The sequence below is a fragment of the Salvia splendens genome, chromosome 3 (assembly GCF_004379255.2).
Source record: "Salvia splendens isolate huo1 chromosome 3, SspV2, whole genome shotgun sequence".
Taxonomy (NCBI): Eukaryota; Viridiplantae; Streptophyta; class Magnoliopsida; order Lamiales; family Lamiaceae; genus Salvia; species Salvia splendens.
Genome location: NC_056034.1, coordinates 12,482,716 through 12,500,821, shown reverse-complemented (window position 1 = coordinate 12,500,821; position 18,106 = coordinate 12,482,716). Strand labels below are relative to the sequence as shown.

Genomic DNA, 18,106 nt, shown 5'->3' with positions numbered 1-18,106 from the left:
GGTGCAGTTCCTCAAGTTCTAAGGAATTGCAAATCAATTTTTTATTTGAAGAAGATTAAATAATATTCCCAAATGCTTGAAGAATTGCAATAAGACTAAATGTCTTTTGCAAAAATATGAAGAAGAACCAGATCAATGAAGAAGAAAAAAGATGGCTCCTGGATACGAGCTAAAACTGTCTCAGATGGCTCCTAGATATGAGCAAAAACTGTCTAGATTAGCTCCTCAATAAGAGTCAAAACTGTCTGAATTAGCTCATCGACAAGAGTCAAAACTGTCTAAGATGGCTCCTGGATACGAGCAAAAACTGTCTAAGATGCCTCTTAGATACGAGCTAAAACTATCTAAGATAGCTCCTAAATATGAGTAAAAACTGTTTAAACAAGCTCCCGAACACGAGTTAAAACTGTCAACAAAAATTGAAGAGCTCCTTGATAAGAGCCTAAACATTTAATAAAGAAAAATTGAAGAACTCCTTGAAACCAGTCTAAACTTTCAATGATGAATGAAGAGCTCCTTGAAACGAGTCTAAACTTTCATAACTCTTTGATACGAGTATAAATTATCAATGATGAATTGAATAAGCTCTATGATACGAGCATAAAGTCAATAGAAATTGAAGAACTCTTAAATACGAGTATAAACTATTTATCAAGTTAAAGATCGTGCAAGTTAAGTGTCGAAAAACTCGATACTCAACTTGAGGGGGAGTGTTGAAATGGAGAATCAATTAATTAGAGAACAAGGAATAAGAGATGAAGTTATGGCAAGAATAATGAAGGAAATCAATTAAAGATTATGGAAAATCAAATCAAGAAGATATTTGTGGAATTAGAATATATTTTCCATGTATACCTAGAATTAGAGCCTATAAAAGGTGGTGTAACCCTGGAGAGAATTAATTCAAGTCTAATACAATGTAGTCGATAAAGCTTTTAGCGGCTTTTACTTTCTGCAATAGTCTTTTATTTTCCGCATTTTACTTTTCAAACAATTAGAACTTTTGAAAATAGATCTACCTTCAAATTTGTTTTCTGAAAATCAAATGTGTCACAACATTCATATACAAAGCAAGAACGTTATACATATTACTACTATCAATCAACATTATTATTCATTTGTCAAAAAGAACATTTGATTACATCTATAAAACAATGGATGAAAAAGCATAAAAGTGAGAATTCATCACGACATGGATTTCCTCCTGATGGGTGTCCTACCTCGTACCTTAGTCTTAACCAGGTAGGGCCCGATCCCATTAATCTCAGTCCCTTGTTCCATCTCCGCAATTCTATTACCCTTAAAGCCCGAAATCCCGAGCTTTTTCAAGCTGAGAAACGACCCCCTCTTCTTCTCCGACAGCTTCTCGATCTGCCTCTCCATAGCCATACACTGGCTCTGCAGCCTCAGCACCTCCTCCTTGAGCTTCTTTATCTCCATCTGCTGCACCCCCGTCTCCCTATTCGACAGGCACCGCCCCGGCAGCTCAGCCGGGCTTCTTGGCCCGCTCAGCGTCCCGCTCCAGTCCAGGTGCTTGTTCGCCAGCCGAGACTGCTCCCACAGCAGCACCTGGATCACAGCCCGGACCGGGAGCCTGTCGTTCTGGGCCGCGTGTAGGCACGCCTCCTGCGTTAGTTTGTTGCAGTCGATCAGGCTCCAAATCGTCTTCCTTTCCTTCTTCGATAGCCCTGGATGTGCCTGCATCAGGCCAAAAATTTAACTGACTCAACAATATACGTGACCTAAATCACATTGGTACGTAAATGAAAGTCTTATGTGCTACTTGGTTGATCATTAAATAATTTTAAGTTGGACATCCTTTTTATCATGATATCAGAGTAGATTACGAAATATGTGTTGAAATTTTAACCGACAGAGTGATACATCTGTCTAGAAACAAAAAAAAAATTACTAACTCAGCATTAAATCTTTGTTAAAATTTGGGCCATATCCCACACGCTAAATTGATATTTCACCATTTTTTTGTCTGTTTTCTGAAATGTGTGGCTTAATTTTGTTATGCATGTATTTTACGTGCCAACTTCTTTTGTAGAAAGAATCTTTCTAATGTGCCTTGTCGATATAAATAAGAACTAATTAGTAGTACTATAACTCTATATAAGTTTATGAGTTGTTCTACTTATTATCAATTGATTTGAAATCCGAATCCTAGAATTAACATGATATGATTATAGACTAAAATTTTAACCTTTCGAAAAATGTATCTGACTCGAAACAAAAAATATTGACTACTTCAATAGTATATCGGTGATTAAAATTTGGTCCATATACCACATGCAATTCTATCACATGATAGAAATATCTTAACTGATGAAACTAAAATAGACCCAAACAAATTAATTAATTAAGATCCAACTGGGCTCTTAATTTTACGAAATCGAAAAATAATAAAACTGAAATAATATAGTAGTACCTTAAGGTAAGTATCAATAGCGCGGTAGAGCCCATCATCTATGGGCCGGGCGTGCCTCGGGAGAGCGCCGGCGAGCGCGACGAACTCCGGCAACGCCAAACACGAGTCGAGAGCGGCCTCTGCGAGGTAAGAGTCAACGAGCCTCGCCACCTTCCCCACGGCCGGCCCACCTCTAGTGGCCTCCTCGGTGTTCACAAAATTCCCCACGAGGCGGAGCACGAGGTCGACGTCGAGCAACGTGGAGCTCGTGTGGCTGAAGGACGGTATCATGAGCTCTTTCAGCGAGGCCTGGTCGAGTTGCCGCGAGACGCGCTTCTCCAGCTCGAAAAGACAGGCGGGCTCCACCCGGACAATGTTAGCGGCGCGTAGAATCCTCAGCAAGAAGTCGGTGGGGACGGAATCTTTCTCGGGGGGGAGGATTCCCACTAGAGATTCGATGATGAATCTTTTCTTGGTCCATGAGAGGGTGACGCTCTCGGGCGGGTTCCCCGAGGTGGCCGCTGGCCGGTCTGATGACTCGTCTGCTACCAGCTCGGGGAGCCATATCGAGGCGTAGCGAGTGATGATTGAGCCGATGAGGTCGGGGCTTATTTTATTGCCCTTGATTTCTGAGAGTTTTTTGATGAAATCATCCATTTCGAGAATATTGGTGTTTTTATTTCTTTTATGTGTTACTGGAAATATATATTGTATAAAAACTGTGAAAACAAGCCAAATTTTGTAGGAAAATTCTAGCACTACTAATATACTACTATAGTATTTCACTTGCCAATTTTGTCTTGATCAATATTGAAAATGAAAGCTTGCAAGAAAAATTCCTTTAACGAGGCTCAACATTGGACTAACTGGATGAATTTACTGAGAAATGAGAATTAATTAAATAAGTTGCGCATGTAATTAACAATTGTACTATATCATACTCCCTCCGTCCCATTAAATATGCAACATTTGCTTTTCGGCACGAGATTTTATGTAGTGTTATTTTGTGAGGTAATGAATAGAGAGTAAAGTAAGAGAGAAGAAAAAGTAGAGAGATTATTGTTTTCTATTTTTAGAAACGTTTCATTTTTTGTGAGACAGGTCAAAAAGGAAAACATTTCATTTCTAATGGGACAAGAGGGAGTATTTCAGTAGTTCATGAGTCTTCTCATTAATTACTAGGCATTTTCTGCTTATTCAAAAAGCATTTTGTGTATAATTGTGGAAAATTTGGTAATGTAATTTTTATTTTGCAGTAGTATTGGCCGGCCAAATTATGTGGACAGAAAATGATGATAAGATGGTTAAAAAAGTAGGGAGAGAGAAGGAGAGATCACTTTCAAACTTTCTATCTCTTTTGTTATTTCATAATGAATTTTGTCCATGGCAAAATAGAATAAGCCATAGTCTGTCACTAGATGGAATATTTGCATTCACTTTTCATTGTCATAAGTGGTGGATAAAGCTGTCACTTTATTTATATTTTTCCCCTACTATTGACATGCAATAAAATAAAAATAATACTAAGGCTTAAATAATTAAATATTAAAACTTAGTTAAATTAGATTTCTGCAAATCTTTAACCTGTTGTAAAAAGTAAAAACTACACAGTATTATCATAAGAAAAATGAAAAAGTTAGGCATCATCTTTGACAAATTGTATAGACAAAAATGGTGGTACTAGTTTTCATTACAATAATTGTGAATCAAAGAAAATCTCAGGTACGTTTTGGCAAGTAAGAGTGGAGCCAAAAGGGAGCTAGCTTGCATTGCTGGCTTCATGAATTTTGATTGTATAATTGTTTACATTTGTATTTTTCTTGAATATCAAAACTATGTCCATGATATTGAATTCACGAACAAAAAAAAATCAATCACAACCACTCAATATTGTGTTTGGATTTTGATTTGGCGTCACTTAGAAAATGTGTTCGGCCCAGGCCCCAGTTCAACACCATTTGAGCAATTTAACTATTTATAATTTAACAAAATAATAAAATCATAAAATTTGGTCAAATTCTGGTCTATCTCATGAACATTGAAATTGGAACATTAAATTACGAAGTTTAATTTTTTCTCAATTGTCCCTTCCATGTACAAATCGACGTATTTTGTGATGTTTAAGAAGAAGAAAATACTTACTTCCTCCGTTTTTTAAAAATAGGGAGGTTTGAAACGGCACATGTTTTAATGCACAATTTGGTAAAGTAAGAGATTGAGAGAAAAATTGATAAAGTAATAGAGATGGAGAGAAAAATTGGTAAAATAAGAGAGAATGAGATAAAAAAAAGTAATGGAATTAATTTTAGTGGATCATGGGGTCCACTTTAAGTTGCTAATTGTTGTGGTATAAGTGGTAAATAAATTGATGTATAGGGGTGTAAAGATTTCCTAAAATAGAAAGTTTGAAAGTTGTTATTTTTAAAAAACGGACTAAAATGGAATGAGTTGCTATTTTTAAAAATTGGAAAGAGTATATTAATAAAATACGTTGTTTTGAATATTGTTAAATGATGACATATTGTATATGGATGAGACAATTAAGAAAAAATAAAAAATCGTGATTTAATATTTTAATTTTAAAATTTATAGGACAGATCATACTTTGATCAAAATTTATGATTTAAATAGCTATTAATATGCGTCTTCACTGAATAAGCAAAACTCAAACGCGTCACACTTTTGGCGCATAAAAATAAAATAACTCCAACTAATTTTCTTTCCATCTCCTGCAGATTCATGTGAGTTTCAAGAGCCAAGATCGAAGTACACACCGATCGACGGCTGAGATCAAGTAACAGATTGAGAGATCGTTCTTGGTTTCATTAATCCTATAACATGATCAAAAATTTCATACGAGCAATGAAAACCAAGAACTCTCAGAAACTAAAATTGGTTTCATTAATCTATCTATCTATCCATCTTTGCCTGTCAATCTATTGATCATATAGCTTCTTCGGGGACAGATTGTCGCCTAAGGCCGAGCCACGAGAAAGAGAGCCGTTATCACCTTCCTCCGAAGACGCTATGGGGATCTTGACACCTTTTCTCTCCATCTCCTTCTCGAACTCTTCCTCTTTCCTCAGCGCAGTGAACTGCACGTCTAGAGTGTTGGTTTCTGGATTACAAGAGATAAGAGCCGGGCGTAATACAACTCAAAAGAAGGAATACAAAAGAGGAAACTGAACTAGAATGAGATTACAAATGTAAAAACGAAACAGTAACCGTGAAAAATGTTTGAGCCGAGTCAAGGAGGCCTCTTCCCGCAAGACGAGATACGTCCCGGTAGTGCTCTTCGGTTTGGCGTGTCGTCCCCAAAGGTAAAACGGCTACGTCTCTATTGATGCAGCACCGCAATCAGTAGAGCTCCGGCGAACTGGATGTAGGAGAGGGCAGCGCTTCGACAGAAAGACAATGCAGAGAGGGAGAGAGCTTATGCTGTAATGCTTGTGAATGATGTAGTGTAATGCATGGAGTGGCTAGCCTATTTATAGGCTCAGTCCACTGCTGTGGGTCAACAGCCATGAAGGCTCATCATGGCAGATTTGTAACCGCCGACGGTTACGAGCGTGTGGCAGGAGTGTGCCATCCGTGTGTGGAGCGTGTGGATTTCTCACGTGGCAGCCGTGACTGTGCCTCGCTTGACGACGTGTCAAGCCACTTGGATTGCTGACTCGGCGGTGGTCCAAAAAGAATAGTTTGGGCCAAGCCCCAAGCCCAAAGACCACTCAAAAACCAATTGCCAAGATCCAAGTCCAAGATCAAGATCAAGATCAAGATCGGGATCGGGCCCGGGCCCGAGGCCCGAGGACCGCGAGCTCGAGCACTGGCACGGGCTCGGGCGGGCGGGCGGCGGCGGCGCGCGCGTGTGCGCGCGTGTGGGCTCTTTCACCCATCTTGGTCCACTATAATTATTAAGTAACATAAAGTCACTTAATTTATACACATTAAAAGATGTGTTAATCCTCCAATGTGGGATAATTAACACTAGTTAATTATTCCCTAAGCTCCAACTCCAAGCTTTAATTAAAAGCTAATTATGTCCAACTTTAATCCACTATTTCTCACTCACCGGAAATCGGATTTGAGAAAGTGAATATACTACATTTATCTACGTAAAATGTAGATCGACGCTATGTCATTTAATTTCACAAAATTAAATGTCTCGTCACATTTATTATTTGGTCAAAATCCATTGACCGGGCATATTTAATACCATGATTTCTACAATCCCCCACATGAGTGGAAATAGCCGAATGCATATGCATACAGACACAAGCTCAACCCTCGAGAGGTATATAAGCATAAGGATAGGTAGTTGTTGACTTTGAACCCTCCATAGTCGACACCATCGGATACACAGGCGGCTTAGTAGCGCGATGCTTTGAACTAATCCCCCACGGCGTGCACCGAGACAATGGTGTTAACGCTTAAACACCTCAACCTCATCCGTTCTCACGTTTTGTGTCCATTGCGGTCTTGGACACCACTTTGGATTCATAAGTGCGTTTTTTTTTTTTATGAAGCGACCACACTTCGCACTTACATAGGTGATTCTTAGTCAAGTACCTTGCCATACTTGGTCTCTTTGAGAATTCCATCTCTTTGAGATCCTTAAGAACCATTAAAAGTCATAGACTTAGCCTTTACCACTAGGCAAGCTCTCCAACACTCTATTGCTCTCTAGGGAATAGATATAGCTGAGTGTTTCTCATGAACTCTCATAGCTTAGTTGTCCCTTTGAACCAAGTTCTTGGGATCTCCAGTCATCATGGTTGGGTTACCACTATGATAATTCTTTAGTTTGTGGATTTCAAACCCATTCCCTCTAGCAACTTATTCATTTGATCACGGTTTAACCCTTTGGTTAGCGGATCCGCTAGATTATCTATTGACTTCACATAGTCAATTGTAATCACCCATGTTGTGATCAAATGTCTCACGGTGTTATGTCGTCGACGTATATGTCGAGACTTACCGTTATAGAAGCCATTGTTTGCCCTTCCAATAGCTGCTTGGCTATCGCAGTGGATCAGCACTGGTGGCACTGGCTTAGACCAACATGGAATGTCTTCAAGGAAGTTCTTAAGCCACTCGGCTTCCTCACCAGCCTTATCCAAGGCAATGAACTCCGATTCCATTGTTGATCGGACTATACATGTCTGTTTTGTGGATTTCCACGATACAGCACCACCCCCAATAGTAAAGACATATCCACTTGTTGAAAGTGAGTCTCTATTATCGGATATCCAATTGGCATCACAGTACCCTTCAAGTACCGGGGGTATCTCGAGAAGTGTAGCCCAAGATTTTGAGTATGTTTTAAATATCTCAAAACCCTCACAAGAGCTCTCCAATGCTCTTTGCTTGGATTGCTCGTGTAACGACTCAACTTGTTCACGGCACAAGCAATGTCAGGTCGAGTGCAATTAGTCAAGTACATAATGCACCCGATGACCCGTGCATACTCTTCTTGTGCAACGGGCTCGCCTTTGTTTTTGCTCAAGTGAACGTCGAGTTCAATTGGAGTCTTAACCAGCGCGCCATCATAGGCTTTGAATTTATTCAATATCTTCTCAACATAATGTGATTGTGTTAAGATGATTCCATCATTCGTTCTTAGAATCTTCATTCCAAGAATTATATCGGCTAGACCCATGTCTTTCATGTCAAAGTTTCTCTTTAACATGGCCTTTGTATCGTTAATTACTTGAGTGTTGCTACCCAAGATTAACATATCATCAACGTAGAGACACACTATAACATGACCGTTATTAGTGCTCTTGATATAGACACATTTGTCGCACTCGTTGATTTTAAACCCATTTGATAACATCACATTATCAAACTTCAAGTGCCATTGCAATGGCGCTTGTTTCAATCCATATAGGGACTTTACGAGCTTGCATACCTTTTTCTCTTGTCCAGGTACTACAAACCCTTCGGGTTGTTCCATATAGATTTCATCTTCTAGTTCACCATTCAGAAACGCGGTCTTTACATCCATTTGATGAATCTCAAGATTGTGCAATGCAGCAATAGCGAGAAGCACCAGGATAGATGTAATCCTTGTTACAGGTGAATAGGTATCGAAGAAGTCATGTCCTTCCTTTTGTTTAAAACCCTTTACTACTAGTCGAGCTTTATACTTATCAACTGTTTCATCGGCCTTAAACTTTCTTTTAAGAACCCATTTGCATCCTAAATGTTTAGCACCTTCGGGCAAATCAACCAACACCCATGTGTGGTTTAGCAAAATTGAATCAATTTCACTTTGAACAGCTTATCTCCAATGCAGCCCGTCTGGGCCAGCAAAGGCTACTTTTATCGATGTTGGTTCTTCATCCAACATGAAAGCAATGTAGTCAAGACCAAAAGTTTTTGGTGTTCTGACTCTATTACCACGTCTTAGTACTGTATCTTTTGGATCGGGCCTTGCACGCTTGCGCGATTCAGGTTCCGCATCTGCTGATTTAGAACTAGTGGCTTCTTCTTCCACTTGTTTAGAACTAGTGGCTTCTTCAATTCTTGTCTCAGAATTGGTTGAGACTTTTTCCTTGTCTTTGCAAGGAAATGTATTTTCGAGAAATACAGCATTCCTTGACTCAATTGTTGTTCCTACTGTGATAGTCGATATTTCAGACTTGTGAACAACAAATCGATATGCACTACTGTTAAGTGCATATCCAATGAAGATGCAATCAACCGTCTTAGGTCCGATTGTAACTTTTTTGGGCGGAGGAACCATCACCTTTGCCAAACACCCCCACACTTTGAGGTATTTGTAGGATGGCTTCCTTCCCTTCCACAACTCATAAGGAGTGACATCTTTTCCTTTGAGAGGGATCTTATTCAAGATATAGTTGGCTGTCAAAACAGCTTCCCCCCACATGTTATGTGGTAATCCTGAAGTTAGAAGCAGTGCATTCATCATCTCTTTTAGAGTTCGATTTTTGCGTTCCGCAACACCATTAGATTGTGGTGAATATGGAGCAGTTGTTTGATGAATTATACCACTTGCGTTGCATAACTTCTCAAACGGGGCTACATATTCGCCTCCTCTATCGCTTCGAATCATTTTGATTTTACAACCAAGTTGATTCTCAACCTCGTTCTTATAATTTTTGAACGCTTCTATTGCTTCATCTTTACTTCTTAAAAGATAAATGTAGCAATACCTTGTGCAATCATCTATGAAAGTGATAAAGTACTTTTTACCACCTCTTGTTTGCACCATCTTTAAATCACATACGTCCGTGTGAATTAATTCAAGGGGTTTTGTGTTTCGTTCAACCGAATGAAACGGTAACTTAGTCATTTTTGCTTCAAGACAAATTTCACATTTATCTTGATTATCCACTTCATTAGCCTTTAGTAAATCTAAATTTACTAATCTTTTAATGGCTTTTGAATTTACATGTCCCAATCTACAATGCCACAAATTTGAAGACTCGGTCAAATAAGAGGAAGTAGATGCTTTATTATTATTAGCCAATGGCTTTGCAACACTGCGAGTTGCTACACTAAGCTTGAAAAGCCCATCGGTTACATAACCTTTTCCGAGGGATTTTCCAAACTTATACAAGACAAACCTATCAGACTCAAATACAAGTTTAAACCCCTTGTTAACTAGTATTGATCCTGACACTAGGTTCTTGCGGATGTCCGGGACATGCAGCACATCCTTCAAAGTGATTGTGACGCCAGACGTCATCATAAGAATCACGTTGCCAACGCCGAGGACTTCGGACGATGCTTGATTCCCCATGTTGATCTTCCTCCCTTCAGCAGCAGTGTAGGAGGCAAACTTGCTCCTATCTGAGCAGACATGAGCAGTAGCGCCGGTGTCGATGTACCAGCCACCTTTGTTATCCACAAGGTTAACCTCTTCGGTGACCACAGCAATGAGGTCGTTTTCATCCCAGTCTTTGAACTCCTTCTCAACGACGTGCGCTGCCGGCTTCTTCTTCTTGCTGCGGCAGTCTTTAGCAAAGTGGCCTGGTTTGCCACACTTGTAGCAGTCGCCTTCAAACTTCTTTGAAGGCTGCTTTCCCTTCCCTATGTCGTTTGGACGGTTTGGGCGAGGGCGTTTGTTGGAGGGACCGCCCCGCTCCAACAGGTTGGCTTTGGCTTCTTTGGGGTGAAGCCCTTAGCCTTTTGATCACTTTTGCGCACGTCGGCCTCAATGCGCAATTTCACGATCAAGTCTTCAAGGGTCATCTGCTTTCGCTTGTGCTTGAGATAACTCTTGAAGTCCTTCCAACTTGGAGGGAGCTTGTCAATGATCGTGCACCTTAGGAACTTATCGGGCAAGGTCATCCCTTCAGCCACTAAGGAGTGGATGATCATTTGGAGCTCTTGGACTTGCTCCATGATAGGTCGAGAGTCGACCATTTTGTAGTCCATAAACTTGGACGCTACGACCTGTTCAGTCCCTGCAGCATTATCTATGCTATATTTCTTTTCTAGGCTTTCTCACATTTGTTTAGATGTGGTTACATTGGAGTATACATTGTACAAACTATCATCTAATGCACTTAGAATGAAATTTTTACAAAGATAATCTCCTTTTCTCCAAGCTTCGTAGTCCGCCATGACTTCGAGCCTAGTCTCTTGGTCACTTGGCGCTGGCGGCTCGTTTTCCGTGAGGAAGTTGGCGACGCCCAATGTTGTCAAGTACAACAACATCTTCTGGTACCACCGCTTGAAGTCAGATCCTCCAAACTTTGGTGGCTTCTCGGCGGGTGGCATCATTCTTGGTGCCATAGGTGCCGCACTTGGTCCATTGAAGGAACCAATTCCGTTGCCCCCGAAGGAGCCAACAACTTGGTTGGGCATAGAGCCCCCCATGTTCGTGTTGGGCATAGTGCCCCCCACATTCGTGTTGGGCATAGTGCCCCCCACATTCGTGTTGGGCATAGTGCCCCTCACATTCGTGTTGATCCCGGAAGATCCAACACCAGTATTGAGCCTGAAGGCACCAACACTCGATCCATTAAAGGATCCGAATGAACCACTAAAAGTGGAACCAACCGAACCACCAAAGGTGGAACCAGTGGACGCCCCGAAGGGGTTGTCCCAAACCCAAGGGACGGTGGATGAGGCAGCTGGGAAGCCGGGGGTTGGCATCATTGAGGGAATCGATGAAGTTTTGACCGGTCCAGTGGTCGCCATGGTGGAGGGAATGGCGGAGGTGGTGGTGGCAGCAGTAGTGTTGGATTCCGTCGACATCTCCAGCAAAGGTTTAAGTTTCGAAAGTTTTTAGTTCAGTTTAAAAGGTCCAAATCCCTTCAAAGGCAAGGTATCTCGTCTTGCGATTGTTGGTTTCTGGATTACAAGAGATAAGAGCCGGGCGTAATACAACCCAAAAGAAGGAATACAAAAGAGGAAACTGAACTAGAATGAGATTACAAATGTAAAAACGGAACAGTAACCGTGAAAAATGTTTGAGCCGAGTCGAGGAGGCCTCTTCCCGCAAGACGAGATACGCCCCGGTAGTGCTCTTCGGTTTGGCGTGTCGTCCCCAAAGGTAAAACGGCTACGTCTCTATTGATGCAGCACCGCAATCAGTAGAGCTCCGGCGAACTGGATGTAGGAGAGGGCAGAGCTTCGACAGAAAGACAATGCAGAGAGGGAGAGAGCTTATGCTGTAATGCTTGTGAATGATGTAGTGTAATGCATGGAGTGGCTAGCCTATTTATAGGCTCAGTCCACTGCTGTGGGTCAACAGCCATGAAGGCTCATCATGGCAGATTTGTAACCGCCGACGGTTACGAGCGTGTGGCAGGAGTGTGCCATCCGTGTGTGGAGCGTGTGGATTTCTCACGTGGCAGCCGTGACTGTGCCTCGCTTGACGACGTGTCAAGATTGCTGACTCGGCGGTGGTCCAAAAAGAATAGTTTGGGCCAAGCCCCAAGCCCAATTGCCAAGATCAAGATCAAGATCGAGATCGGGATCGGGATCGGGCCCGGGCCCGCGGCCCGCGAGTGTGGGCTCTTTCACCCATCTTGGTCCACTATAATTATTAAGTAACATAAAGTCACTTAATTTATACACATTAAAAGATGTGTTAATCCTCCAATGTGGGATAATTAACACTAGTTAATTATTCCCTAAGCTCCAACTCCAAGCTTTAATTAAAAGCTAATTATGCCCAACTTTAATCCACTATTTCTCACTCACCGGAAATCGGATTTGAGAAAGTGAATATACTACATTTATCTACGTAAAATGTAGATCGACGCTATGTCATTTAATTTCACAAAATTAAATGTCTCGTCACATTTATTATTTGGTCAAAATCCATTGACCGGGCATATTTAATACCATGATTTCTACATAGAGATCTGGCGGCACCTAGCCAGGCGAGGACGATCACAAGGAGGATGCCGCCTCGAGTTTGCTAGGGATCCGAAGGTCAAGATCACGAACTGCTGAATTAAGGCACCCCCAGATTTTCCCAGAGGATTGCAGACTACATCGATGGCTGCTTTCCCTTTAACCTAAGACCAGAAAACGAAAGTTCGCCTTAACTCACGCGATCCAGACATTTAAAGCACTGTATGTGAAAGTTAGGAACAAACCTTTGTGTCCTCATCCAGAGGAATGTATGCCATTTCCTTGCACGGATCGAATAAGCTGTACTTGGCGCTCTTGCTGAATATGTTTTGCATTGCTCCGACATAAACAGCTGCTAATAGTGGGGTCATGCCGAATTTGGCGAGAGTTGGGGCGAGAGGGTGTCCGAAGAGAATCAAGGAGAAGAAGCCGACACCGGTTAGGAGCAAGACGGTTGGTGTGATCTTCGCTGCAGCCCCCCAACCATATTTGTTGAAGATCCATTGGCTCAAAACCATCATTGTGAAAGTTGCAATTCCGGTAGCAGTTGAGAAATCTCCCATGAAAGATGAGTACTCGTTTGGTGTTGGGAACTGCACGATTTCGAAGGTGAGATGCATGAATCAACAATCAGAAATGATAATAATGAATGAATAGCGTTATTCCACCTGAGCTTTGAGCTTCGACTTCCATGTAACCTCGACGAGGTTGATACTAATACCGTATGCTACCACTAAAGTAGCAAGATCTCTTATGTATCTTGAAGAAACCAAGAATTTCAAGCTCTCCATCGTCCCCATCTGTGGCTTCTCCTGGAAGGAAATGAACAAGATGGTTAGAAAGTACTAACACGAACCAGCTCAAAAACTCGAGGATGCCATAATATATCCCTAAAAAGATGCTGTGATGCCAAGTGTTCACAGACTGAATTTCTTGACTGAAAGTACAGAGAAATGTTAGCCAAAATTATGAACAGAAAGCCTCATATCGCGATACTAAAGCTATGTTAATGGAATAATGAAGCTACTATTTCTTGGATGTAGTTACCTTCTTCTTCTGAGTACAGGTGGGGAGAGGGACGTTATGATTGACCCACTAATAAAGGAAACAAATCGCAAGTCCCATCAGCACCACGATACTCATCAGTCCTTTTAGTGAGACGGCCCAGCCATCAACACCAGGACCGAGGTTTTCTCTCAATTTAGAGAAGTATTTCACAGTTCGACCAGAGAAGATAAGCGCTACATTTGCTCCGAGCCCAAACAGGGGATAGAATTTCTTGGCTTCATCAACAGTGGTAATCTGCAATACGAAACACATTGTAAACCTCATGAAATGTGCAGCTAGACAAATATACGAAAATATTTCGCCAGCACTAATGCACCAAAACTATATGGAAAGAAAATGAAAAACACAAAGGACACTTCACACAATCCAAGCTAGTTCAAGAACGAGCCAACATCACTTGAGATTGGCTTATCCATCCCGAATGTAGATCGTGTCAACAATAGCAAGACTGTCGGAGATTAATATACTAACAAATAAGGCATACTTCGATTTTCAGACAACGCTAGCTCAGACACCATGGAGCACGAATACGAAACATACAATGGAATCATCAATGAAACATTTGCTAATCCATCAAAGGTACAATCTTGAACTACTCATGGAAGATACTAAAAACAAAATCTTTAATAGCACCACATGTCTTTAGGGGATTAACTATAAATATTCATAAGCTATACATTAAAATTACTAATTGAAACCTCATACAAACACTTGTAGTATATTCTAACAGTAATATGCATAATTACAAAACCAACAGAATTACCTGATTAGCAAACCCCCAAAACAGAGCTGAGACAACCACACTCCCCCAATGCTCAGCCTTATAGAACAAACAGAAACTCCATATCCTCAAAATAGCAAGAGGCCAAGAAACCTCGGACCAAGAAGGTTCAAAAGATTGTCAGCAAGGGCTGTGGGGTGGATATAGCTACTCATGGGGTAGAAAACAAATCCAAACGCCCCGAAAAAGGCGATAAATGGGAAGATAACAGAGTAAAACAGAGCCTGCTTCGACAACACATTGGCCATCTTGGTGTACAAAAGCATGAAGCCCACAGCCATTGGCAAATTCACCCACGTTTTCAAGAAAGGTATGATCTCAGCACTCGACCCTTTTGCTGTCACCACTAGAACATCCTTGGTGTCCCTCAAGATCGTGTAGTTGAACAGAATACAGAAGAACATGAGCCCCAAGAGGTATGATTTTCTTGAGAGTCACCAAATCAAGGCCCATGAATTTGGGTGGCTGCCCATCAGCTGATGATGCAGCTGCCTCAGCTCGGCAGAAGTGACGATTTCTGTTGTTTTGGGGTTCGGACTGAAGTTTTGAGAACCCATTTGGAGAAAGAGAGGCTTTGTTTAGTGTGATTGGTTTGGAGAAAGAGTTTATGGGATTGAATCTGTACCTCAAATCACACGAGGGCTGTGAGATGAAAGCCCTGGTTTTGGGGCTTGATGGCAAGGAAAGAAGCCCTTTTGATTGTAAAATAGCTTGCATTTCTGCAAAATCCCCTTTCCCCTTATGATTTCCACACAAGCTTCAGAGTTCAGAGAGATATGTGATGAAGATAAGGTGGATGATGATTTACCTCAATGAGGATTAGTTGCACCAGAAAGAAATGGGATTCTTGAATTTGTAATTAAACAAAAAGCGATTGTTGGAATGAAATTAGGTAGAGAGAGATGGGAGTTGATGAGTGTAGCAATCAAAATGGGATCTTTAATAGGATCCAACTAAAAGTGCAAGAGATTCATGTGAAGAAAGCTCATATACTGCCAAGAATGGTGATTTATTGACCAAGCAACATTAATATGTGCCTTTGTGTTAATTTTCCGTCCAAATTTGATTGTTGGATTGTAGCAAAATTTGTGCGTGTACTCTTTCATGTTTATAGTTCTAATTTCTTGGACTTTTCTTTTCATTTCTTGCAATAATACATCCTCTTTCTTTCTTTTTTTTCTTTTTTTTTTACAACAGGTGTACCGAATCCGCCTTTGACAGAATTCGATTAATTCATACTTGACCGGATTTGCGGATTAAGGCCGAAAGTCTCCCGGCGGATGACGAGGTTTGAACCATTCTTTGAATTATCGTGATATCATAAAACCATTCGAAATGTAAAATATAAATAAGAATATTATCAGAGATTGCAATTTTGAGACGTGGTTGAATTGAACACGATAAATAATCGTGTCGGACTGATATTTCGGACCCTTGTTGTCACATTTTTCATTTGAATCATATTCTCTGTTTTATTGTAGCAACGTGTGCCACTTTACAATTTAGAAAGTCACCAAAGGCAAAATGCTTATTTCTCATAATTTATCTACTATAAAAGGACTGCTATAATTTATTTTATTTGGATGAAATGATATCTTTATCAATTTACCTCAAATTTAACATTTAACATTAACAAAAATGGGTGTTTGTTTTGTTTGATTCTAATGTATTAATTCCATGATTAAAGAATATAAGTTCAATTATCTTTGAGAAATCGTTCTATGCCAAAATGTTTCAAACTTTTCTAATTATTCATCAATACATATGAAATAATGTGATATACTCCCTCCATCGTTCATTAACTGCCTCGATTTTCATCTTGGTTCGTCAATTAAGAGCTTCTTATAAATAATAATGTTAATTTCACTTACCTTTAATAATATTTCTTCAACTTATAAATATGTGGTTGTCATCTTTTTTCACTTATTTTTCAATATATTTTCTAAACTTATATTGAACATAATTGTAACTTCCTTTTTTTTCTTTTTCTATTTTTTTTTCTAGTCGGCCGCGTGTGGCGGAATGAACTTAATTGTAACTTTGAAATAAGGATGAAGTGAACGGTACTCGATTGAGTTCAGCACGGATTTTAATAAATATAAAGAAAAGTTGATAAAAAAGGTAGTGGAACGTGAGTCTTACTTTTTTATATTAGTTTTATAATAAAATATGAATGGAAAAAAGGTTAGTGGAATGTGTGACCTAATATTATTTATGGAATATTTCAATCGAGACTTATAAAATGGGACATCCAAAAATGATAAATCGGTATTTCTAAAGTGAGACGGGAGTAGTATTCTTTTGATATTTATACAAAATTACAAATTCATAGATTTGTCCTCGGTACTAACATACGAAAAAAATCCATAATTTACAATGATTTATCCAAAAATGGTGGAACAGATATTGAGGGAGGAATCCATGAGCAGCGGTGAGCAATCATCCACGTGTAAAAAGTAGTGTTCATTCTTTAATGATCTCGCACTCTTTCCAACCGCCCTTATTTTTTTTTAGCACGAATATGAAAAAATATTAAAACAAATTAATGAAAAAAAAGTTAGTGAACTGACCATTCCTTTTGCATATATTAGTTTTAAATGAAATATGAGTGGAGTGAGTTAGTGGAAGATGAAATCCTATTACCATTTATAGTAAAAATGAACGGGCCTTCTATTCTCGAACGGACTAAAATGGAAAAACAAGACTTCTATTCGCGGACGGAGAAAGTAATTATATAATATTATCACACGGTAACACTAGGCGTATCCTTAATTAGAGTCACAACGTACATCCAATCTCGCGCTTCTACGTGATACAAAACATATAACATTGTAAATACTAAAATGCAATATACATTTATGAAGCTTTAGATGAATTTTCGTAGATTGCAATTTAGTTATAGACAATTTGCATTTAATATTATTGAGTTTTGCATTTTAACATAAATTACCTACAATGCATAATAAACTATATATAATTGCAATTCGTCTATATATAAAATGCAAATTAAACAATCTATATCTAAAATGCAAAACTCTACAATAATAAATGCAATCTCCCTATAACTAAAATGTAATCAGTCGAAATCTAACTTCAGCTTATACAAGTGTATATTGCATTTTAGTATTTAAAATATTGCATGTTTCGTGCCACGTGACAGCATGAGATTGGATGCACGTTATAACTTTAAAATTAGTTATTCCCTCTGCCCGCTATTAGGAGATTCATTTCTTGGTGACACGGGTCTTAAGAAATGATAAGAAAAGAGGATGAAAAAAATGTGGAATATAGATCTGCCTTCTATATATTAGTTTTAAATGAAATACTTATGAGTGAAATGAGTTAGTGAAATATGGGACCCGAATCCTATTACCATTTATAGTAAAAGTGAAACGAGACTCCTATTCATGGACGTATTAAAATGGAAAAAAAAAACAAGGCTCCTATTAGCGGACAGATTGGAGTATTTTTGTAAGCACACCCATATTATGACAGTATATCATAGT

At 39.7% G+C, this 18,106-nt stretch overlaps 1 protein-coding gene and 1 pseudogene across 1 annotated transcript; both read right to left on the bottom strand.

The window, feature by feature from the left end:
- Positions 1-1,092: 1,092 nt before the first annotated feature.
- On the bottom strand, positions 1,093-5,469 carry LOC121796586 (root phototropism protein 3-like). Its single transcript, XM_042195406.1, has 3 exons — positions 5,424-5,469; positions 2,435-3,198; positions 1,093-1,698 (listed from the first exon to the last, which is right to left on the bottom strand). The coding sequence occupies exons 1-3, from the start codon at positions 5,467-5,469 to the stop codon at positions 1,186-1,188; spliced, it is 1,323 nt and encodes a 440-aa protein (XP_042051340.1). The 3' UTR covers positions 1,093-1,185.
- Positions 5,470-12,646: 7,177 nt separating this feature from the next.
- On the bottom strand, positions 12,647-15,635 carry LOC121795003 (annotated as a pseudogene).
- Between the last annotated feature and the right edge of the window lie 2,471 nt (positions 15,636-18,106).